This window comes from Myotis davidii, unplaced genomic scaffold (assembly GCF_000327345.1).
Source record: "Myotis davidii unplaced genomic scaffold, ASM32734v1 scaffold147, whole genome shotgun sequence".
In the NCBI taxonomy this organism is placed as follows: Eukaryota; Metazoa; Chordata; class Mammalia; order Chiroptera; family Vespertilionidae; genus Myotis; species Myotis davidii.
Genome location: NW_006383010.1, coordinates 5,068,083 through 5,092,038, shown reverse-complemented (window position 1 = coordinate 5,092,038; position 23,956 = coordinate 5,068,083). Strand labels below are relative to the sequence as shown.

Genomic DNA, 23,956 nt, shown 5'->3' with positions numbered 1-23,956 from the left:
TTCAACATCAAGGTCAAAGCTCAGATACCTGCTCACCCCTGCTTACTTGCATGATAATCAAGAGAAAGAGGAAAAATGGAATTCATACAATTGCTAAGTCCTGATTTTAGCGCTTAGATTTACAAGAGGCAAATGATCAGTTTACTGTAACCCTTAAGTGATGAGCAGTGGCAGAGGGAAAGACAAGCAAAGGGTCGCAGGATTCAGAGCCTGCATAGTGGAGAAGTTATTATAATACATGTAGCAAAATGGAAACAATACGTGGATACCATTTTCATACTAGCTTTACCCTGTACAAAGATCTCCATTTGTAAGTGGAAAAGAAGAATTTGGAAGTTTAAAGACAATTATTTATATACTAGCTGCCTGGTGCACAAAATTCATGCACAGGAGTGGGAGGTGGTTCCTCAGCCCAGCCTGCAACCTCTCCAATCTGGGACCCCCTCGGTGGACATCCCTCTTGCAATCTGGGACCGCAGGATCCTAACTGCTTGCCTGCCTGCCTGATCACCCCAAACCCTCTCTGCCTGAGGACCTGATCGCCCCTAACTGCCTTCCCCTGCCAGCCTGACTGCTCTTAACTGCCCTCCCCTGCCGGACTGATCTCCCCCTAACTCAGCCGTGGGCAAACTACGGCCTGCGGGCCAGATCTGGCCCGTTTGGCTGTTCTATCCGGCCCGAGGAGCCGAAAGAGTGGAGGGTTCTCTTGCTCTCTCCTCCGCTCCTTCACCAGCAGCAGTGTTAAGATGGCAACGTCAGGAAACACAGCTGCAGCTCCTTCTTCTGAGTCCAGTTTAAGAACCCATTGTGGCCCTCGAGTCAAAAAGTTTGCCCACCCCTGCCCTAACTGCTCTCCCCTGCTAGCCTGATCGCCCCTAACCACCTCTGCCTTGGCCTCTGCCACCGTGGTTTTGTCTGGAAGGATGTCTGGTCTAATTAGCATATTACCCTTTTATTAGTATAGATAACCACTCTAAATTTTGAAATGTAATGCTAAAAGCATATACATTGCTCATATACAAAATTTGCAATTTAGTTATGTGATATAGTTACTCTTCTAAATGAAACAGCACATATACTTCTTCTCCTCAGCTGGAATAATAAAGTCATACCTACAATTCACACCAATGTTGCAATAATATTACTCAATGACATGCAGGTGCACATGTGTTGGTTCTTTCCACCTAAAGGTGAGCTCACCTTGCACTTTGGACACTTCTGAGCGTTCCGCTGGCCGTGCTCAATCTCGCTGGCCCAGTGACGCAATAGTTTGTCTCCTTTTTTGTACTCCTTGCAATTAACACCTTCATGCCAAGGAGAGTGGCACTTAAAACACCAGACGAATTGGCAAGTGGGGCACTGGATCTGTGTAAAGAAACATAGGGTTAAGCATGAATTGAGAAATGCTGAAAGAGTCCAAAGGATAAGAATGGTGATGCTTGGAGAAATTAGCTAAACGGTTATCATTTATCCAGATTTAAAGTATATCCCCCTCTCCAAGACGTAAACTACAACGCAATATGACTGTTCTGTTATTAAAGGAGGAAAGCAGTGCTTTGGCATGGATGATTCGGCTGTGTGTAGGCTACACTAGAATTAAACACTTGGGACATTCTGGAAATCAATTTGGTCTTAAGAAAATCTCCCAGATTGAAACAGAATACAACCTGATCCACATCCACACACTCAGGAGGTGGCCTTTAAATTCACTTTCTCTTGAACCAAGTTTCCAAGCATTTCCATTGCTCTTTTTATCAATGGCTTCATTCACTTTTATAAAAATCAAAACGCCCCAGATGTTTCATCAAATGAAAAAACACTGGCAAACATACTGCATTTGCTATACCAGCACTTGCAATGAAGCAACCACCTGAAATAATGGATAGCTCCTTTTTTTGCTATCAATCTAAGGGAGGCTAATTATAAAAGTAATATAAAGGATTCCATTAGAAATATATATCAGTCTTGATGGTTCTGTGCCCTGTTAGCTAGGAAATCATCAGAAAGATGTCATTGTATTTTTCACTGTGTGGCAGTGTATGTGAGAGTGTGTGTGTCTGTTCATTGAAAACATTTGTCCTCCATGTGGCATGGAAGACTTTACCTGAGTTCCTTTATTTTGAATGACAGTGGAGTACCTAATTCTTACACAATGTTTCTGGTCGCCACTCTCAGAGGACATGGGCATGCCCTAGCTGGTGTGGCTCCGTGGATAGTGTCAGCCTTCAGACTGATGGGTCCCGGGTTTGATTCTAAGCAAGGGCACATAACTAGGTTGCAGTCTCAATCCCTAGTCCTGGTCAAGAGGCATGTGGGAGGCAACCAATACATGTGTCTCTCTCATATCGATGTTTCTCTCTCTCTGTCTCTCCCCCTTCCTTCCACTCTCTAAAAATCAATAGAAAAATATACTCGGGTGAGGATTAACACACAAGAAAGAAAGAAATATCTGTTCAATAAACAAACTTAATTTAAAAAACAAAACCAGAAAAATAACAACATGGGCAGTTGCTGACTTTCCGACCTGTTAGATTACAGTGAATTAACAAAATACCTGACTGTGAAAAATACTGATTACTGACGATTTCTCTGAATTTCTGCATACTAATTACTTCACATGAGTGAATTTACTGACTACATTTTGAAAATCAGAATTTCTTTTGGTAAACAATACAAACTCACTACTTACTTTTTGGAAAACTACTTTTTTTTTTTTTTTGACAACAGTGATTCCAGTATATACATTAATTAAGTGGCAATTATAATCATAACTCAAAGCACTGCTGTTTTCACTTATGTCAAGAATAGACAATGCTATTCCCATGCAAATATGAAGTAACAAAAGTACTTTTGCTTTTAATTTATATCAAAACAAAATAATATTTTGTCTACATTTTTTAATCTTTGTGTTTATTTATTGAAACTGTGTCACATGGCAATGTTTATACTGCTGCATCACATGCATTAGTTTCATCAACAAAATAATTCTGCAAAGGAGGTATGAACACCACAAGTTTACAGAGGAAACTAAGGCTCACAGAGATTAAATAACTTGCCCATAGTAGTATCACAAGTACGTTTTAAAAAGAAATTGAAACAAGAAGTCTGCCTGGTTCCAAGGCCGGCATTCTTCTCACTGCACCAAAAGTCTTTCTCATACTAAACAGCATCCTTTCTTTGACGACTGAAAACCAAATTATAGAAGGCAAAGAAGGTCATGTAACTGAACTATTCAGTAAGTCAGAATTTTACATGATTACCAACATAAGGTGAACTTTAAAAACCTTTTTCAAGATTTTACTCACATAAATTAAGATAATCCTTGACTTTTTTTTTTTTAAAGGGACTTTATTAGTCACTTAAAATAACCATTTTTTGCCTTTTACTGATCATTAAAGTGAAAATATGTCATATTTAAAGTAAGAAGACAAAGTTAAAGCACGTGAGCGCCAGATAATAAAAGAATATAAAGTGATCATTCCCCTATGTCACTGAACTGTGAAGAAAAGACCTAAATATTACATGGGGCCTCAATGAATGTAATTTTCAAATGTAATGAATGAAATGAGGAAGCTGTCAGAAGATGCTGCTTTTCCTCACGTAGCTGCCATTCTGTCAGAAGGGTCTAAATACTTAATTCAGCTCCTTTCTCATTGACATTATTCATCATTCTCAATAACTGGGCTCTAGCACCGTCACATAAAATAACTCTCTGGGTTTTAATCCATCAGTCTTAGATTATATTTATGAAATGAACAGAAGGATGAATGTAATGATGCTTTGAAACTGGGATTAATTCTATGAACGTTACGTTCAAGGATTTTGGGGGCCAAGTGCTGAGCAATCACTTCTGTGGCTCTCTAATGAAGACCATGAGAAATGTGTGATTCTCCTGAGGCACCAGAATAATAAGGCATCTGCCAGTTGGTGTCCCTACGAGGGACTCCTATCCATTTCTCATCCTGAACAACAAGTCCTCCTGCAGATCCCGCGGCCAAGCCTCACTATCAACACAGACTTGGCGGCAAACTGTGAAAGGAGTTTTGCATCAAGCTCTCAAGTAAAGATGAATCCCGTCTCTCTCTGAAAACATTAAAATAACTATTGCTTTGCTCTGGATTAAACGATAAAAGGATGAACAGCCAACCCCAACAGCCTTGTTCTTCAGACTGCACCCGAATGCTCTGATGACTGACTTTTTGGTCTGAAGATGCCTTATTCATTCTGACCTTTCCCCTATTCAGAACCAGCCTTACCTAACCCACACAGAGACATCAACGCTGCATCTTCCTCCATTCATTTATCGATGCCTATTCCTCCACATGCAGTGCCATCTCACAAGCACAGACCTCCCACAGAGCCTGTCCTCCGAGTAACTACAGTCACACGGGGGGTCACAGTGCTCTAACCTCCTTACTCTGAGTGCGGTCAGAGGAGCAGTGCCCGGGAGCTGGTTGGAAACAAAGAATTCATGTCACACCGAGACCTACTGAATCAGAGCTGCAATTTCACAAGGTCCCCAGATGATTCAGAGACACGCTGACATTTCAGAAGCACTGCTCCATACCATTGTGACCCCAACTCCCTGGACACAATGGATTTACAGAAGGAATGCGACCCTAAGCCAAAAACACGTACCCAGGGGCTGGCAAGCAGCCTTCGAGGTGGCGGGTATGCACTTTGTGCAGCAGGCAGCTTACTGATGAACAGGGACTAGCCAAGCCAGACTCTATTTTTTAAAATTTACTTTTATCATTGCAAGTATTACAGATGTCCCATCCCCTTCCCCCCACCGCCTTCACCACACTGGGCTCTAGCACCGTCACATAAAATAACTCTTAAGAAAATCTCCCAGACTATTGTCTGTGTCCATATGTTATGCATGTAAATTCTTTGGTTAATCTCTTCCTCCAGCCCTTTCCCTCTGAGATTTGTCAGTCTGTTCCATGCTTCTCTGTCTCTGGATCTATTTTGTTCCTCAGTTTGAGGAGTGAAATGGTGATACACATACCCTTTGCTTTGCTGTGGAGGCAAAGATGGAAGCGAGCTTAGTGACCATAGTGCAGACCATGGGACGAAGGGACAAGAAAGGGCAGTGTCTGATTCTCCGCGGGGCCTGTCCGCGTGGCGGCGGAGACTGCTCTCCTGCCCTTCCTACTTCCTGCGGAGCCTTGCAGTGACCCTCAGTAAGTGAGAGAGCACATCTCCGCGCTGTGTAAGCGGAGAAAGTCCCATTAACACAATCTGTCTACTGAAATCTTATCCAGATCAGATGCTACTTGTTTCAAGATGTTTTCTCTGCTCCCAACCCCCCAACCGCCCAACAGATTCAGTGTCTGTCTTACAGCACATGTACTAGTACACGTCTCACCTCCCTAGCAGCCTGCAAGCTCACGAGGGCGAAGGCTGCATCTCATTCGTGCTGTCTGTCCCAAGTTAAACAGCACAGAGCTCCTGGCACATGGAAGGTATTCAGCAAATCATGCATAAAGTGAATGACTTTGCCCACAGCAAGTACTATATATTGGCTAACATTCAATGAATCCAAAGAAAAACCAACAGATCTGATTTATGACCAGTGACTGAGATGTCATCACTACCTCTTAGGTCAGCAGATGAGGTTTACGAAATATTTTACCCACATGACATTTTGCTGAGCATCATGATTAATGTGCAAACCTTCTACCAGAGGCAGGGCAGCAAGTGTTTCAAGAAGAAAATTATCAGAGTTAGGAATCTTAATTAACGTGTTCCGGAATCCATGAAAGGTGAAATAACTTCATATTACATTTTTAACTCTTGAATTCCCTTAGTTTTTCCAGAAATCTGAGGTTACAATAACACTCAGAAGACAAGTTAAACCAATGCACTTTTCCTAAGCAAATGGTATTTTTTCTTGACAGTTCATCATGCCAAATAAAGAAATAACCCACAAAGTTAAAACAGAGTTCAAAACCGAAGAGCTCCCCAGATTACGTTTTTCTTTGCCTAAATTCTATATATTTCTACATACATAATTATCTGTCTATATAGTAGAGGAATATGCAAAATAGCCCGGACGCCATAACATCACAACCGGACAGCAGGGACCTGAAGCTACATGGCACCTAGCCGGGGCGAGGGATCTCAGGCCAAGCCCCCCACCCCACGGGACTTGACAGGGGATCTCAGGCTGTGCCCCCTGCCTTGGTGGGGCTTGACGGGGACCTGAGGCTGCACCCCCCGACCCAGAGGGGCTCGACGGGGGTGGGGCTGGCCAGGTCTGGGTCTCCTGCGTTTTCCAAGCGCGTGCGGGTGGTGGGCGGGGACTTGATTCCAGGTCCTGCAGCATGCCCCAGACTCTGACGGGGGGAGATTTTCATATACATTTTACTAACTTTCTTTCATCTCTGACACTTCTATTATAGAGAGAGGGCAAATAGCAATATTAAAATATTTCCTCTAATTAATTCCCTCTTAATGGGCACGAATTTCGTGCACCGGGCCACTAGTTTTAAATAAATCACAAAATCACTGCTTATCAAAGTCAGAATATTAGACAACACCCACATGTAAATGTAGCATTACAAATATACGCTAACTCAGTTTCCCAAGAAGAACTTGCTTCCTTAGAACTTCAGGTGAAGATAAGTACTCAATAAGGAAACATATTCATCAATTCATTTGCTCATTCAGCAAATATTTATTGAGCACCTTCAGTCAGCAGGTACTGAGTGTACTGATTTCAGGCACATAAAAAAGAACAAAAATACATGTCCTCAAGGAGTGTACTGAAAGCAGACAGATATAAGCCCAGAGAGGTATGTAGCCATGTAAGAACTGCTAGAGGAGATGCTAAGACAAGTGGGTGCTATGGGATAGATGCTCCAGGGAAGAACGGAGGGTTAGTAAGGCCTTGAAATATGAGTGGAATGTCACTAGGACAAGTGACAATGGGGTAACACTTCAGGAAGAGGGCCCAGCCTGAGCCCCCACTGAGGCGAGAGCACACGGTGCATTGGGGAGATAGCAAGTGCTCTAGTGTAGCCCGAGTAGAGATGTCACCTCAGCTGGCTGGACCCTGAGCCTTGCTGAAGTGTCCAAAAACCGGGTCCAATGAGTCTCACGTTAATGCACCTATGCTCTTGATGTCTCTCTCAAGATACACTGTGGTCCAAAAAACTCCTGATATGAAACATGTAAAACTTAGGGCTGTCAGACTAGGGTCTGCCTAAAAAAACTGATCAATGTGTAAATCATAGGCAAGTCTCGAGTTCTAAAAAGCTCAGTAACAACTTAAGAAGTCCTGACACCTTCTAGACCACTTGATAACAAGCACCAGGCTTGGCTTGCTTCTCTACCCACTCCCCAGCAGGCCCCAGAGAGAAAGGGTTCTTCACTTGCCTCTTGTGCTGAAGATCCAAGGGATGATGCGATAAAGTGAAAAAAGAAACATACAGTTTTCAGTCCCACTGCAGGTCAGTGCGTGGTAGTTGTAAGCCTTGGTTCTTACACTTATTGTAGTTTTTGTCACAGGTGGGCAAAAACAGCAAATGAATCCCAACATTTGGCTTCACCTCTCATCAACATTTTGTTTTTGTTGTTAGAAGTTCAAGCACAAGTAAAGACTCTATAAAATATGACGGCTAATTTATGCATCAAGAAAGCAACAGAGAACAACTTTAACGAAGCATGTCATTAGTAACTAGAGGGTGAAGTGTATCCTAATAAAATTTAGTAGTACTGCATCATAGCTGTGTGATATACATTTTTTCAAGGGTAAAATATATCACACACCCATTCATTTAAGCTTACTTCTTTAAACTGGGCCAGACAACGTCATCCTTCTCTCCTTACAAATCTATGCTAGCAACAATCACTTAAAAAACACTTGTTCTCTATCGGACCCTGACATCAATGAGGCATTAATTCCAGGAGAAAACAGTGCGTGTCACAAACAAAACTGATCTTGCAGGGCTGATGCACAATCTAACGCTCAATTCATAAACACTGTCAATTTACTCAAGTGCTGGTGTCGGAGAAAAGCCAAAGAGCAAAGCAGCATGCTAACTACACTGTCATGGGAAAGCTTTACACATTTACATGTAGAAAAATAATCTCAAGTCATCTCTACAAGAAAGAAGCTTAAGCACTATTCACTCTTTCATTTACCTAATTATACATGCAAGTTATTTATCAGAAATTCAACTATAAAGAGGTGCAGCTGGGATTTGAAAAAAACAACAAAGGATTGACAGGTCCCCCAGAAGCAGAAATCGTGGACAGCAATTGCCACTGCGAGGGCTAAAGAACCAAGGGAGTAAAGAAGTTTCTGGAGCCCAGTGAGAATAAGAAACACGGATGAGAGAACACCTACAGGGAAGCTACCGCCATGTAGGGATACAGCTACTGCGAGAGCTGTGCCCTGACTCAGGAAGGGAGTGAGGAAGTAATGCATCCACTCTTCTCTCTTTCCATCCTATCTTTTGCCAATGACAACCCCTGGCCGAACGCAAATAGAAATCGAGATGTTAAGGAGCCTGGAGAAGCGGTCCAGAGAGGCACGTTCTAGAGTACAGGACAGGCCAGAGATGGTTCAACAAGACACACAGGAAGACGATTACCCAAATTCCAGCCGTTGTTCACTTAAGCGTTATTTAAATTACACCAATTAGGAATAACAAGCCCATTCATTTGATTATAGTCTTAAAGTCCTTAGAAAAGCTCTTATACCACTTGAGGAAATAATGTATTTGTGAGGTTTTATAAAATGTGATTTCTACCGGAAGGTTTATAATTACGAGAAAAAGGAATGCTAAACACAATGTAGGAACACAGGGAAGTTTTCCCAAGTTTTACTGTTGTTTTTTTCTTTTCCCTTATGGTGAGTTCAAATACCATTTTGTGAGTTATCGAGGTTTTGCTTTATCTCTGTGGGCAGAAGAGTGGGGATTACTATTAGTTTCGCTTCAAGGAAACCGTTAAGAGAATTACCTCTAACACGTTCCCTGTGCCGATTTACGGTATGTCTGCCCTTCAATGCACTCCAAATCAATGTGAAAACGGGGACTGTTTCTTCATCTACACTTGGAAATAAGAAGGAAACCTAGAACTGCTCCTACCTCAGTAAAATAACGACATTTAATCATTTTCAATGATTTCCATCTTCTCTCTTCCATGAAAAACTACAACTTGCACTAATTCCCCAAACATACTTTTTCCATTTCTGTGAATTCAGTGACCATCCCTCCTCCCAATTATGAACGCTTTCCATTAGATCACTACTGGGCTTAAGATCCATGTTTCCTGGAAATCTCTTTAATGCCCCAAAGGGTCTTCAAACTTAACATTATCAACACATTTTAAACTGAATTAGTTTTCCACCCACTAAAACCACTGGTTTTCCTCAAGATAGAGTCAGTTTCATCCCTCCTTTACTTCCACCATCCATCGGTAACCCGATCTTTTATTCCACCTCGGTTCTTTTTGACTCTTCTATCCCCTTCCCAATAACCCAGAGTTGCTCATTCTGCTGTCCTTGCCAAAAAATGAGAACAAGCATAATAATCTCTAGCGAGTGTTGAGAGCACTTAGGATATGTCAGAGATGGTGCTAAGCACTTTCTATGTGTGACATCATTTAATCCTCACTAAACCCTTATGACAGGTACTATTACCACCCCAACTAACACTAAAAGATGTACAGACTGTACTCAAGGTTATTGAGATGGTATGAAGCAGGGTGAGAGTTTATTTTTAATTTTTATTGATTTCAGAGAGGAAGGGAGAGGGAGAGAGAGAGAAACATCAATAATGAGAGAGAATCACTGATGAGCTGCCTCCTGCACATCCCCTACTGGGGATCGTGCCCATAACCCAGGTATGTGCCCTTGACCAGAATCGAATCTGGGACCCTTCAATCCACGGGCCGACTCTCTATCCACTGGGCCAAACCAGCAAGGGCCAGAGTGAGATTTTAAATTTAGTTTGAAGTTAGTGCTCTTCCTACCTTTTCCCGCTTGGCACATTCAAAATTTCAAGACTTAGTTTAATGTGTCTATTCTTTAATGAAGCCTTTCCAATCTCTCCTATCCTTTCTTTTCCTACTCTCTCAGTATTTCCCATCCACATTCATTATAACACACATTATTATTTATATATTGGCCCATTTATTAGTTCCTTTGACAAATATATTTTGAGAGCATACTCCACCTGACACAGCACGTGATACAGGTTATCAGCAGTAAGTAAGCCTGGACCTGGCCTCCTGGAGACCAGTGGGAAAGAGACTTTAAGTAAATAACCACACAGCTACACCACAAAACCCCAGATGATAATTGCTATGGGGAATGACTTCTGGTGCTGGTGACGTGTCTGTCTCCAGGCATCGCGTAAGTGCCAGGAAAGCCGCAACCTCAACCTTTTTATTTCCCCATCACTAACTTGTTCCCTGTACTGATACCCAGTTGGAGTTGAGGTAATAAATTACAGGAACTGTTTAGGTTAGAAATTAGGTTTCTAATTGGAAAACATTAAATTAAATTTGCAGAAATGGAATGGTAAAACTTTTTGGTCTCATGACAAGAGTGGAAGGGACACGAAGACAAATATTATGAATGAAAAAGGCTGCCTCAATGTAAATCTCTCAATTCAGGAATGCATTTGTTATATTTGATATAGTATGAGTTAGACAGAGTTCAGAATATAATGAAAACCTCTATTTATTCAAACTTTTGCCAGAAGGGAGATGCTGTGTGAAGGCCTGGAAGCCTAAGCTGGCACATGAGAGAGTTCTTGTTAATGCTTATTGATATACTAATATTCTGTTTACACCTTTTTCATCTACTGAGTACAAAAGAATTAACAAGTGGTACTTATAAACACCCCCACCCCCAAACTATTCAAATGAAATCCCCTAATATGATACTTGAGATCTCAAATTTCATGTGAGATATAATCAAAGGTATTTCTTGCTATCAAATAACTGGTAATTTCAAGCAATTTTCAACCTTCTGTGTTAAATGCTTCTGAACTGACAGCCAACGCCATAATAAATACTCAAAGAGTGACATTTTGGATTGAGATATTGTAACTCAATGACACAGAAAGAATAATATTGAAATATACATTACAAAGGTTTTATCAATAAATACAAAACCTGCTGTAGGCTGTAAACAACAAAGAGATTTTAAATTGCTCAGATATGTCACACAGTCATAGCAACCTTTTTTATTTGTTGTCTTATGACTCAATTTATTGCATTCAAATACTTGAATTCACTGCTCTTAAAGTTATGATAAACTTGGAAGTGGGTTCTATTTTTTGGGGAATGCAATTTTAAAAAATTCAACAAACCTAAAAATTATTCCTTGGTTCACCACAAAGAAGGAACATTCTAGTCTCAGTTGGTTTGCTGGAGTATCCATGTCCCTACTCATAACATCCAGACAGGTATAAATATGTAAATCAGGCAGTTAATAGTAATGTGAGACCTTGGAGTTCAATGGTTTAATGATGAAAAATGCTACATTAATATTACACTAAACACTCAAATCATTGCTTCAGGAATTGTTTGAATGAGTCCTAGAACTTTGTACAATATAAAACAGAGGGATCATTTACATTTTCTGTTATAGATCTTCTATAAAAGTAAAAAAAGAGTAACAGCCATAAGGATCCTCCAGTTCTCTGTAGCTTTATCTTTCTTGAAAGTTGCTTAATAGTTTAATTTTATATTGAGATTTTCATTCCTCATCCATTTCTGTGGATTTTAACTGCTGCATAATCAGTAACATTTATTTGTGTGTATTTTTTTAAATATATATTTTTATTGATTTCAGAAAGGAAGGCAGAGGGAGAGAGAGATAGAAACATCAATGATGAGAAAGAGTCATTGATTGGTGCATCCTGCATACCTCACATTGGGGATTGAGCCCACAACCCAGGTATGTGCCCTGACCGGGAATCGAACTGATAGGTCCACACTCAACCACTAAGCCACACTAGCTGGGCAGTAACATTTATTTTGTATTGAATTCCCCCTCTCCATAAATTTCCTTTTTTGCCCACCAAAAGTAGAAAGCCAAGTTTATTAGATCTGAGACTTTGATCCATTGCCCCCTGCTTCTCTTCTTACTGACAACTACTGCACTGACAGACACTGGAGGAAGCCGGATATTGGGAAATGTTATCAGAGTGCCCTTGGTTCATTCAGAATTATACAAATATAGGGTCCTATAATTTTAATATTTTCTATATGAAATACTGTGCATTGTGATAAATTATGCTCATTGTAAGATAATTTGGTGATTTGGGATGAAATGAAACCTGTAACATTTCACTATTGCTATAATTGCATCTTAAACTATATCGCCTTTTACCCACTCCATAAAGCAATATGTTTTTAAATTGTTTCCACTTTGACTCAATTATCCTATAAAAGGGTAATATGCAAATAGGCTGAACAGTGGAATGACTGGTGGCTATGAGGTGTACTGACCACCAGGGGGCAGATGCTCAGTGCAGGAGCTGCCCCCTGGTGGTCAGTACACTCCCATAGGGGGAGCACTGCTCAGCCAGAAGCCAGGCTGATGGCTGGCAAGCTCAGTGGCAGTGATGGGAGCCTGTCTCGCCTCTGCAGCAGCACTAAGGATATCTGACTGCTGGCCTGCAGGGAGCGAGCCTAGGCCATCAGTCGGACATTCCCCGATGGCTCCCAGACTGTGAAAGGGTGCAGTTGGGGCTGAGGGACGCCCCCCAACCCCCGGGTGCACAAATGTCGTGCACCGGACCTCTAGTGTATAGATATTTTAATTGATACAAATTCTAAAATAGTATAGTCTGAGTTTATATATATATATTTGTAAATATATAAATTATAAATATATAAATTACATAGATGCATATTATATAATTTGTATAATATATAATTCTAAATGTAATTTAGAAAAAATTAAATATCCTACATTATGAAATAATAAGTCCTTCTAAAACAAGTAATTTCTGACAGCATCAGAAATTGGAATAACATAGAATTGGAATAAAAATAACCTAAGAATATATACAATCAAATAAAAGTATTCTATTGCTAAGTCAGCATTCAAAATCACTGTGAGGGTATTATTTAAGTTATATTATTTTGTAACCTCAAATGCACTTTTTAAGGGAAGAAAAAATGAAAGTTTTTTTCTTCCTTACAGTTATGCCTTAAAGAGACAAATTTGCACAAAATCTGTAACAGTGATGGTGAACCTTTTGAGCTCGGTGTGTCAGCATTTTGAAAAACCCTAACTTAACTCTGGTGCCGTGTCACATATAGAAATTTTTTGATATTTGCAACCATAGTAAAACAAAGACTTATATTTTTGATATTTATTTTATATATTTAAATGCCATTTAACAAAGAAAAATCAACCAAAAAAATGAGTTTGCGTGTCACCTCTGACAAGCATGTCATAGGTTCGCCATCACTGATCTATAATAAAAGCATAATATGCTAATTAGACCGGATGTCCTTCCGGACAAAGCCGTGGTGGTGGGGGCCGAGGCAGAGACAGTCACTGCAGCAGTCAGGGGGTATGGGGAGGGGACTCCCAAGTCCCTTGCATGAATTTCGTGGAACAGGCCTCTAGTTAGAAAATAAAATAAAAATAACTATGAGGGTCTAGCAGTTTCAAAAACCAGTGGGCCTTTAAGAGGTTTTCACTAACCTAATGTAGCTCATCACTACAATGGTATGGAGGAAACTACCAGCTAAGCCATGGTCCCCTCAGAGCTACAGAATGAATAATGCAGCATCTATTTCTTCCAAGCCACGGAACACGGGTGAAAACTTACCTTCAGTGGAGATGACTGCAAACAGCCTTTGAGACCACTTCATCCTGCCATTCTGCTGTAATGACAAGGATGAAAACTACTGCCGCAGCCTCATCACTTTTCCACTTCCTTTCCTGCCAAGTTCCCAGTGCTGCTGCATCTCAGAGTTACCTCGTGAGGCTCAAAAATCTGCCAGACAACTGTTCTGGGGTGGGCCTGGGGCCCTGGTGTCTAAAAGCGCTCCAGGTGCAGTCAAGGCTGTGAACTACTGACTCGCTCCCAGAATTGCTGCCTTAGACTTCTCTGCCTTCAGTCTGCCCTCCTGTGACAGCCTCTATTAACACTGCCAGAATGATCTTCCCGTAAGGTCTACAGAACTAGTCGCACTCCTGAGCACAGTGTAAAAGACTCAACAGAATCTGCTCTTAAACACCTGACCAGCTGCCTCCCACACTCTCTCCACCAGCTCCACCAGCTCTCGTTTTCCACACGCGTCAGCCTCAGCCCCTGGGCCTGAACACTGACTCATTTCTTGCTCTGAAATGCTCTCCGCCATTTTTATCTGTGTATCTGCCTGGAGAGTGTCTTCTCTACGAAGCCTCTCCTAACGTCCTAACCCACAGCCCCCCATCATGTGCTCAAAGCACAAGTGCACGGGTTTCATGTTTGTTTGTCTGGTTGTGTTGTTTGGTCAAATGGGAGTGTTATTGTAGAGCGCATGTCTCTCATCAACATTAGGCATTTTTTGAAGCAAGGAGTATGTCTCATTTGCCTCTGTATCCCCCAAACTTAACACACTGCCTAGCGAATACTGACATTTTGTATTTGCTGAATAAATGATTGAACAGCATTTTATACTATTTTCACTTACTACCGACAGAGCCAGACGGGATTCATATTGGGTTTATGAACAACTCAAGCTTATAGTAAATTTAAAAAGTCTTAATATTTAATATTTAGTAATAGTAAGGACAATTTCTTTCAAGGTTAGCCTTTCAATTATGCTTCTAGATGAATGTAAAACATGGTTAAAGTCAGAGGAGAACCTTCATTACATCCTCAAGAGTGCTCTCTGATTATCCGCCTCCCCAACCACACATTTTCAGAATCACCTTAGAGTTCGGTTAGGGAAGGAAGCCCACTTAATGCCCACCACAAGTTGGCCTACTTAGGCTGCTCCCATCATGTGACATCTAACCCACAACTCTGGTGAACATGCTTACTTTGTATTTGCTTTCTGATCTGGAAGGGGTGGGAATATGTCCTTTTTTCTTGAAGGTTGTAAAGTGCTTGCATTGAGGGCATGGTTTGGTGCTGGCATCAATACGGCCAAGTTCCAAGAAGTATTTATATTTTATGGAGTCTTCATGCGTTAGGTTATAGACAACCGTTGTTTCCTCCAGGAATTCAAAGCATTCTGTGATAGGGCATTTGATTTCTACTTGGCCAAGCTGTACCTGCATGGGAGAGAAGATGGGAGAGAAGACAAAGTCATCGGTTATTGCATCTCTCTTCTTTTTCTTCACATAGTATTTTTTAATGATTATAGAAAAGAATCACCTGTTATTTTTCATGGTTCCTAACATGGTAAATGCTAAGCACATTGGTATCTACATTGAGCAGTACCAAAATGATCTGTAGTGTGTCCAGGAGCTCTCAACCTGTGGGTCGCGAACAATGAAAATACATCCTGCATATCAGATATTTACATTGATTCATAACAGTAGCAAAATGACAGTTATGAAGTAATTTTATGGGGTCACCACGACATGAGGAACGGTATTATAGGGTCGCGGCATTAGGAAGGTTGAGAACCACTGGACTTTAAGCATTCTCTCCTATTATAGTATTTGTGAATGTCAGTGGGCCTAAACCACAGGCTCACCAAAGTAGCAAATCATCATCCCACTCTCTGGAGACCCCAGGGTGAGAAAGCCACTAAGGGAACAGCTGGAATGATAAGGTATTTCAGATTTTTCAACCTTACCCCAGAACATGTCAGCACTAAACTTCAGGCACATGCAACCATTTTAAAAGGACAAAAAGGAGATTATGAATATATATCTATATGTGTAATTTAAAAACTACCTGCTGAAAGCGTAAATTACTACTTCCTTTTATGCTACTATTGTACAAAGCAGGATCCACAGAGGTTTTTCAAATATTTGCCCCAAATGGTTTTTTCTATTTTTTATGAGTCTGCCTATACTTGCAATCAGATTTTATTACATCGTTAAAAGTTATGATAATGTTATTATAACCCACATTATGTTTTATCACAAATCATTTTCATTTATAGCTCAAGACAGAAGTCCCCTGCAGATTTTTAAATAGACGGAAACTATGTGTGCTATTATAAGAAACTGGCTTAAGGAGATGGATAAGACATTTTAAAAATGAATAAATGTTTCCTCTTTTCACATTCTGTCGACATTTGTCCAGCCCATGTCTGAGCCAGGTACTGGGTTAGACACTGGTGCTTTGCAAGTGTCTATCGGTAAAGAGGCAGCTGTGACACAAAGTGGTGAATATGGCTAACAGAGTGTCAGGGAGGATACGGGGGAGGCTTGGTAACCTCACACTCGGAAGTTTCAGAAGAGGCTTCTTGGAAGAACTGAGGTTTCAAGTGAGATCTTAAGATTAGCAGGACTTTGTCAGATAACATACAGATGTTTCCACAGACAGAAGACACAGCAGGGGCAAAGGCCTGGATGTAAAGAGCACAGAGCACCCTGCAGGAGGGACACGCATATCTTTCCCACACGCCCAGTGGATCCAATATGTCCTCAGGTACATGCACCCTAAGCTAAAGATGGCAGCCTCAGCGGCACTGGACGATGAACAGGAAGACTGAAGTGCAAAGTGTAGTTCAGAAAGATGAGGCTGTACAGACAGATCAGAGCACAAGGGCAGAGCAGCAGGGCATGAAGTCATCCTGGCTTGAATTGATGAGAATGGAAAACTATGGTCTTAGCGTGCAAAAGATGACTTCTTTCCATTCCACACAGAAGGGGCTCACCACTTGGGCCATCTCAGTGACTCTTATTTATTGGGAAGGAACATACGTTAGGGGGTACCAGCTGGAATACTTTTTGTCCCAGGTCCATGTTTTAATCTGGCCTCCCTCAACTATAAATTTATTTGTTCGAACTATAGAAATGTTAACAATGGAAGTAGCAATTCCACAGCTACCCAGGAACAGTCAGATCTTACGGGAATGGAATATCCTTTAGGGACCAAGAATGTAAGGGAGCTGATGGGGAGTGGGTTATCAGGTTACTCCTTCGGCGGCAGTGTTTGTTACTACACCGCATTAAGATGCCTGCCATCTAACATCCAACCAAATACCTTTTCTTCTGAAGTGTTTCTCAAATCTGCCTGCCAATCTACTCCATCTCCATAGAACACATAATTTCCTTATGCTTTCACACTGTCTGCATTTTGCCTATTCCATACCTGCTTTCTGAAAGCTCCAAAATCCCTACCCCACTACATTGAGTCAAATGATCTCATATTTTATTAAACAGAAGCACTATGATCATATTTCCCCATATTTCCACTGCTAACTGCCCCCATATTTTTTTTTTGTCTTCCTTTCTTTTACAGTATAGGGCCCAAATCTACTTCCAGGACAATGGCATGAGTCGCTTGAAGTGTTTGTTGAAAATTCAAGTTTACTGGCCCACAAAGCCCCTACAAAACTTTAATCATTGCTGATAAGCTAGTCACTGGTAATTTGGAACAATTACTCATACAATCCTTTGAATTACTCATCCCTCTTCATACAAACAATATCCGTCTTTTCATAATAAAATGCTATTCATGGCCTGTATTTCTTGGCCTCTACAAGTCTATCTTTTCTCAGAATAACTTCCTGAAAAAAATCACTAGCAAACAAGTCATCATGATTAAGCAAAGTACATTCATTTACTCAACATGATAACGTATTTCATCAATTCAAGCATGCATTTTTTCAACATTGTAATATCTCAGAAGTCAAGATTTTCTTACAATCAATAGTCTTTAAAACTATGGCATTATGCCATAGTTTAATTTGCAGTGTTTTTATTTTCTTGGTGGCTCAGAATATAATACTGCATCCTACAATTGATCATGTCTTAGATTTCAATGAAATGTGGTTTTTATGGGTTAGGCAGTATGATGGACTCTGGAGAGATGGAGAGAGAAACAGAACTTCTATTGGAGGCAATTTATGATACACAAGTGAATAAATCAGGCAGACTGTAATCAGTTATGACACCACAGAAGGTATCTAAGGAGGTGACAACTTAAACTGAGAACTAAAGGGCGTGTCATGCAGAGAACTTGGGGGAAGGGACTGCAGGCAAAGGAAACAAGGATAATGGCCCCACGGCAGAAGGTGCCCAGTATGCCTGTGTTCAGAGAACAGAATTGGGTGACTGGAACACATCCGAAGCCAGCCAGAACACACAGGCCTTGTTGGCTGTGATAAGAAGTGTGAATTGTATTCTACGTTCAATATGAATCATTGACTGGTTTTATGATGAGTGACATACCCCAAGTTACATTAAAAAAATCAGTCACACTCTTCCTGTAGAATGAACAGTAGAAGAACAAAAGCAGAAACTAGGAGAATAGTATGACTCTGGATTGCACCTGTTCTCACCACCACTGGCATCTAACTGTGGCCGTTTTCCAGGCAGGAAATGACAGAAGATGGAACTAGGTAGCCAGAGGTAGGCAGGGGTTCTGTATGGAAGTGAACCAAATGGGGTTTGGTGATGAACCAGATATGGAGCATGAAGTAAAGGAAGAAATCAAGGATGACTCTAGGTTTTTGCTTGAAATAATCTGATTGGTAGGTGCTACTTACTGAGTTTTTTTAAATAAAATATAGTTTATGTGGATATGTGATATTTGCTGGAAGTGATTCACTGCAAATTTATTATAGTAACAAGAATAAAGATCACTAATTCATCCAAAAACATATTGAGTTCCTACAATATCACACATAAAAGATATAAAGTAGTTTAAGTCATGAATCTTGCCTTAATGGAATATGAGGATACAGTAATTAAATCTGTGTTGACAGTCTTTTCTAGCAACTTGGGATTTGACGGTACTAATTCATTTAATATTTTACCCAATGTTTGAAATTCTTTTGTTAGGGATAATCATAAACATATGCAAAAGTTGGCAGATGGGTATTATGAGACCGTAAGGACTCCTTCTCCAGCTTCAACAACAATCAACTGTTGGACACGTGTTCTTTTCTGTGCCCTGACACAGATGGCCCTCCCATATTACTTTGAAGCAAAAACCAGAAATTATGTCATTTCATTCATAAATATTGTAGTATTTATGAAAGAAAACAAGTCTTTTAAAAAACATTACCATGATATCAAGTATCTCCCCAAAAGACAATAATTCTTCAAAATCAATTTAACAGTTTAAATAACATGTCATCAAAATTGTTTACAGGATTTTATGTACTTAATATACTTAAAACCAAGATATTTTTAATTTGTTATTTTCAAATGCTAATACTACTATTCATATCACTGGAAAATACACTTTCCAATTCTTCTGAACAAAAAATGCCCAATCTTGTAAGACAAAATTTACTTCACTCTAAAACAATCTCCAAGAGTGCTAGGAAGAGATGCTCTTTTCCACTTAGTGCTCAAGCTGCATGGATAATTTGCCACCTGGGAGGGCTCAAAAGTAGTTTAGTGACACAGGTGAAGGAGAACTCTGAAAAAGTGGCAGATTCATTAATTAAGTCATTCAGGGAAAAGAAGAGAGGAAGCATAAACCTTCGACTTTGAAGCTCAATTTATCAAATGTGTGGTTTACGATTTTGGCCTTGGTTCTGAGTGTTGGTCATGATAGTTTACAAGGTGCCTTAGCCTTTCATTCACTTGATACCAGGGGATTTCATATTTCCATTTTTCCTTAAAAAATGGAACATGTCAGGCCCAGTGGGCGTGGCTCAGTGGTTGAGCACCGACCTATGAAAGGTCACAGTTCGATTCCCCATCAGGGCACATGCCCAGTGTGGGGCATGATTCTCTCTCATCATTAATGTTTCTACCTCTCCTTCTCCCTTCCTCTCTGAAGTCAATAAAAATATTTTTGTTTTATTTAAATGGAACATATCAAGGTGGCAGGGAGAAGAGAATACCACGACAAAAGCATTAACAATAATGAAATGTATGCCATACCCCCTGCATGCCAAGCACTGTTTTAAGCACTTTCTGTCCATTAATGGCTTTGTGGAGCACACTAGAGTCAGATTCATTTTCAGGTTCATAGATTTTCCCACAAGTTTATCATCAGTGATTACAGGATGTGGCTGCTTTATTGATAAATGTGATTTTTTGTTTACAGAGCACTGAGCTAGGCACCTTTAATTACTAAAGATAATAATGAAAAACATAAAACCAAATATCCCAAAAGCTCCCTCTGCCCCAGGCAAGATAAATATACAGAAAATCACACTTAGGCACATAGGTAAAAGTTCCAAAAGCCAAACAAAAGGAAGTTTCTTAAAGCAACAGAGAAAATGATACTCCCACATAGAAAATTTTGGCCCCAGGTGTCTTGTGGGTCAATTTTACTGAGAATTTAAGTATGAAACACCAATATTACACAATAACTCTGAGAGAACAGGGAAAAGGCTGGGGGAGGATCACTGCTCAAGTTGTTTTATGAGGCCAGCATAATCATGATACCAAAACCTGATAAGGATGTTGCAAGGAAGGAAAATTACTGACCTGTCTCTTCATCAACATAGATACAAAAGTCCCAAACACAGTATTGGCAAACCAAACTGAACAATACATGCAAAAGATAATATATCAAGATCAAAGGTTTATTCCAAGAATGTAAGGCTGGTCTAATATTTAAAAAAATCTATTGATATAACTTACACATTAATAAAATAAAGGAGAAAAATCATATGATTATCTCAACAGAAAGAAAGTATTAATAAATCCAGCATTCATTCATGTTAAAATCTTAACAAACTAGGAAGAGATGAAAGCTTTCTTAATCTGCCAGAGTATCTGTAAGAACATCTACAGTGAACATCATATTCAATGATGAGGTCATGAGGGCTTTCTTCCTGAGTCTGGACATGGGGCAAATATGCACTCCTTTCATTATTTAACACTGACTAGGGCTCACAGCCAATGCAAGAAAAGCAAAAGCAAAATGAACATAAAACAGCTAGAAATGAAACTATCTAATTCCCCATTTCTTGCAGACTGCAAGATTGTATATACAGAAAATCCAAAATAATCTACAAATAAGCTATTAGAATTAATAAGTGAATTTTGTTAACTTGCTCAATAGTTTAGTACTCAAAAATCAAATGTATATCTTTATGCTAGTAACAAGCAACTTGGTAATAAAATAGAAACATACTCTTAAAACCTGTATAATATTATCCAGTCACCCCAATACATTTATTAAAAAGATGGAATAATTGAAACATGGATATCATAGGAAAAATAATATCATTATAGCAATATTAAAAATATCAAGTATGAATAAATCTAATACAAATTGTATAATACCTCTACACAGAAATATTTGAAGTATTTTTCAGAAAATAAAAAGAAGCAAATAAATGGAGGGATATATCCGGTTTTTGAATTGAAAGGTTCAATATAGTAAAAATGAAAATTCAGTCTATATTGACCTACAGATTCAAGGCCATTTCAATAAAATATTCAGTTTTCTCTCTCTCTCTCTCTCTCTCTCTCTCTCTCTCTCTCTCTCTTTTTTGAGGGGAAGGTGGGTTCTAAATTGCAAGCTGATTCTAAAACCGTATGGACAGTCATGATACTCTTGATCTAGAAAAAGAAAGTAGTAAGACTTGTTCTACCAAATAAAAGATGAAGCAAAAAGTGTTAGTAATTACAAGAGTATGACGCTGAACCAAGGATAGATAAGGTCGCATGACAGAACAACAGAGCAGAAAAGAGTGCAGAACCGTGCCATTTACATATGGACACGAGATGTGTTGACACAATAGAGCAGTGGAGAGGATTTCCCCCCACAATAAGTAAATATCCTAAAAATGCCAAAAGCAAAAGCCATTGGTAGTTTAGTTATGGAAAACTACTCTGCCCTTCCACAAATCATAGTAAATTTTCTAACCAGCAGTCGCCAACTGATGGTCCCTCGTGAGGTCTGAAAGTTTGGCGACCACTGCAAATGACTGAAAAGTGAAACAAGAAAGGAACATTTTGCAAATATAGGTGATTTTGAGGTTTATGAATAGGCAGGTTAGTGCTTTTGACTCAAGTGTGGACACATTTAAGGTAAAAGAGTGAGGGAAATCATTGCAAAGTTGACATGTTGGGAAGAAGAGTAATATAGCAGTTCCCTAATTTGTCCCGGTACACAGTTATTTTTTAATTCTCTCTTGGGTCTTATAGGATGTGTTTACCCATGCTTCTTGGTTAAAGGATCTTCAAATATGAAGACAGTTATTGTGTCCCTCCAGTCTCTTTCTCCCAGGAAAACATCCTCACATCTTAGTTCCTCACATCTGGTTTGAAGTCCTTCCCTCTTCCTGGCTTTGTTGGTTGGTAACAGAGTGTGTCACCCAGAAACCAAAGCCATTACGCTAGTCTGGTCTGGCCACTGAGGAAATAGGATTTTCCTCAACCACAGTAAAAATGGAAAGAAAGGAAAACTCAACGAAAAAAGCTCCCAGGAATTTTAAGTTACCAAAATGAACCCAAGAAGTGGAAAACTGAATGGGCCAATCACAATAGAAGACATTAGGGTATGTTGTCTTTTAGGAAAGCATCTATTCTCTGGGTTATCACCTGTTGCAACTGAATTGTCTCTTATCTTCTCCCTCTTTCTCTCTGTTGTTTTCTCTCTTTTCTCATCTTGTCTGCTTTACTTTCTTTGATCCTCAAATAAGGATCCTAAAAGAATTAATCTTTTATTTCTTAAAATAACCAGCTTGGGGGCTTGCTTATATTGTTTTTTTTTGTGTTTTTTTTGTCTTCCTTTTTTAAAAATAATTATGTTGGCCGACGCTCTATCCACTGAGCCAAACCGGTTTGGCTATTTGTTTTATTGTTATTCTTTTCCTAGTTTCTTAAGATAATTTTCAATGTTGTTCTCTTCTGGCTTTTATTTGTTTTATTCTGTTATTCTTTTCCTAGTTTCTTAAGATGATTCCTTAGTCCCCTTGTTTTCTGCTTTTACTTCTTATGAATACAGTTTTTGCTATGCTCTAAATTTTGGGCATAAAATGTTTCGTTTTCACTTCTTCTTAGTGTTTTTATGCAGTTAATACTTTTTGGTGGTTTTTTCTAATATTTACATTTAACTTTACTTGATTATGAATAGAGAAAGTGGACTGTAAAAATCTTAATTTTAAGATTAAGATTTTTATTTCTAGCCTATTAAATAACCTTTTAAAATGTTTCTTGGGCATTAAAAATGTCTAATCAAAAGATGTAAGATTCTATGTAGATGTCTACTAAATCCTAACTTTGAGGTTTCAAGTAAATTCTTCTATGAGCTCATTATTTAGCTATTCGATCTGATCCTTAAAGAGGAGTATTAAAATTGCTTACTATAGTTTTTTCAGAGTATCTTTGCACTTTCAGTTCGTGCATTCTCGGTTTATCCATTTAACTGAAATGTTGCTGATGCAAACAGGCTTATGACAAATCTTTTTAAACATAAACAGTCTTCTCCTTATTGATGTTTTACACTTAAATTCTCCCTCTACCTCATCAGAAATGAATACTGCCACTTCTCCCCTCTTCTTACTGGCATTTTCCTCCTGTGACTTTGCTCCTGTCTTCTCAACGCAACTTCTTGTTAAATCACTTTGCTGTAAATGATTCTATGGATTAGTTTCAATTCAATACCCAAGTATTTATTTAGTGCCTACCATGGGCAAGGCAATCGACTAGCCACTTGGGGGAATTTAAAGATGAATAAATTGCTACCCTCACGTAATTTCCAGTTTATCAGTGGAGACAGACGTGGGCATCAACAACCATAGTTCCGGCAAAGAAGCGCAAAGGGGAACTTGGCTTGGGCTGTTCATGAAAAAGAAGGTAGCATTTTAATTCAACCATGAAGAATAAAAAGGACTATTATGAATAGATTTGGCTATGTCTTATTTCTTAAAAAATGTG

General features: G+C 39.5%; 1 protein-coding gene across 1 annotated transcript in view; it reads right to left on the bottom strand.

Annotated features, from left to right (window-relative positions):
• RNF217 (ring finger protein 217) overlaps positions 1 to 15,256 on the bottom strand; it is a 36,648-nt gene extending 21,392 nt beyond the window's left edge. Inside the window, exons 1-2 of the mRNA XM_006778439.2 lie at positions 15,017 to 15,256; positions 1,201 to 1,365 (exon numbers count right to left, since the gene is read on the bottom strand). Coding sequence (XP_006778502.1) covers positions 1,201 to 1,365; positions 15,017 to 15,256 — 405 coding nt within the window. The remainder of the gene's footprint in view (positions 1 to 1,200; positions 1,366 to 15,016) is intronic.
• Positions 15,257 to 23,956: the final 8,700 nt, after the last annotated feature.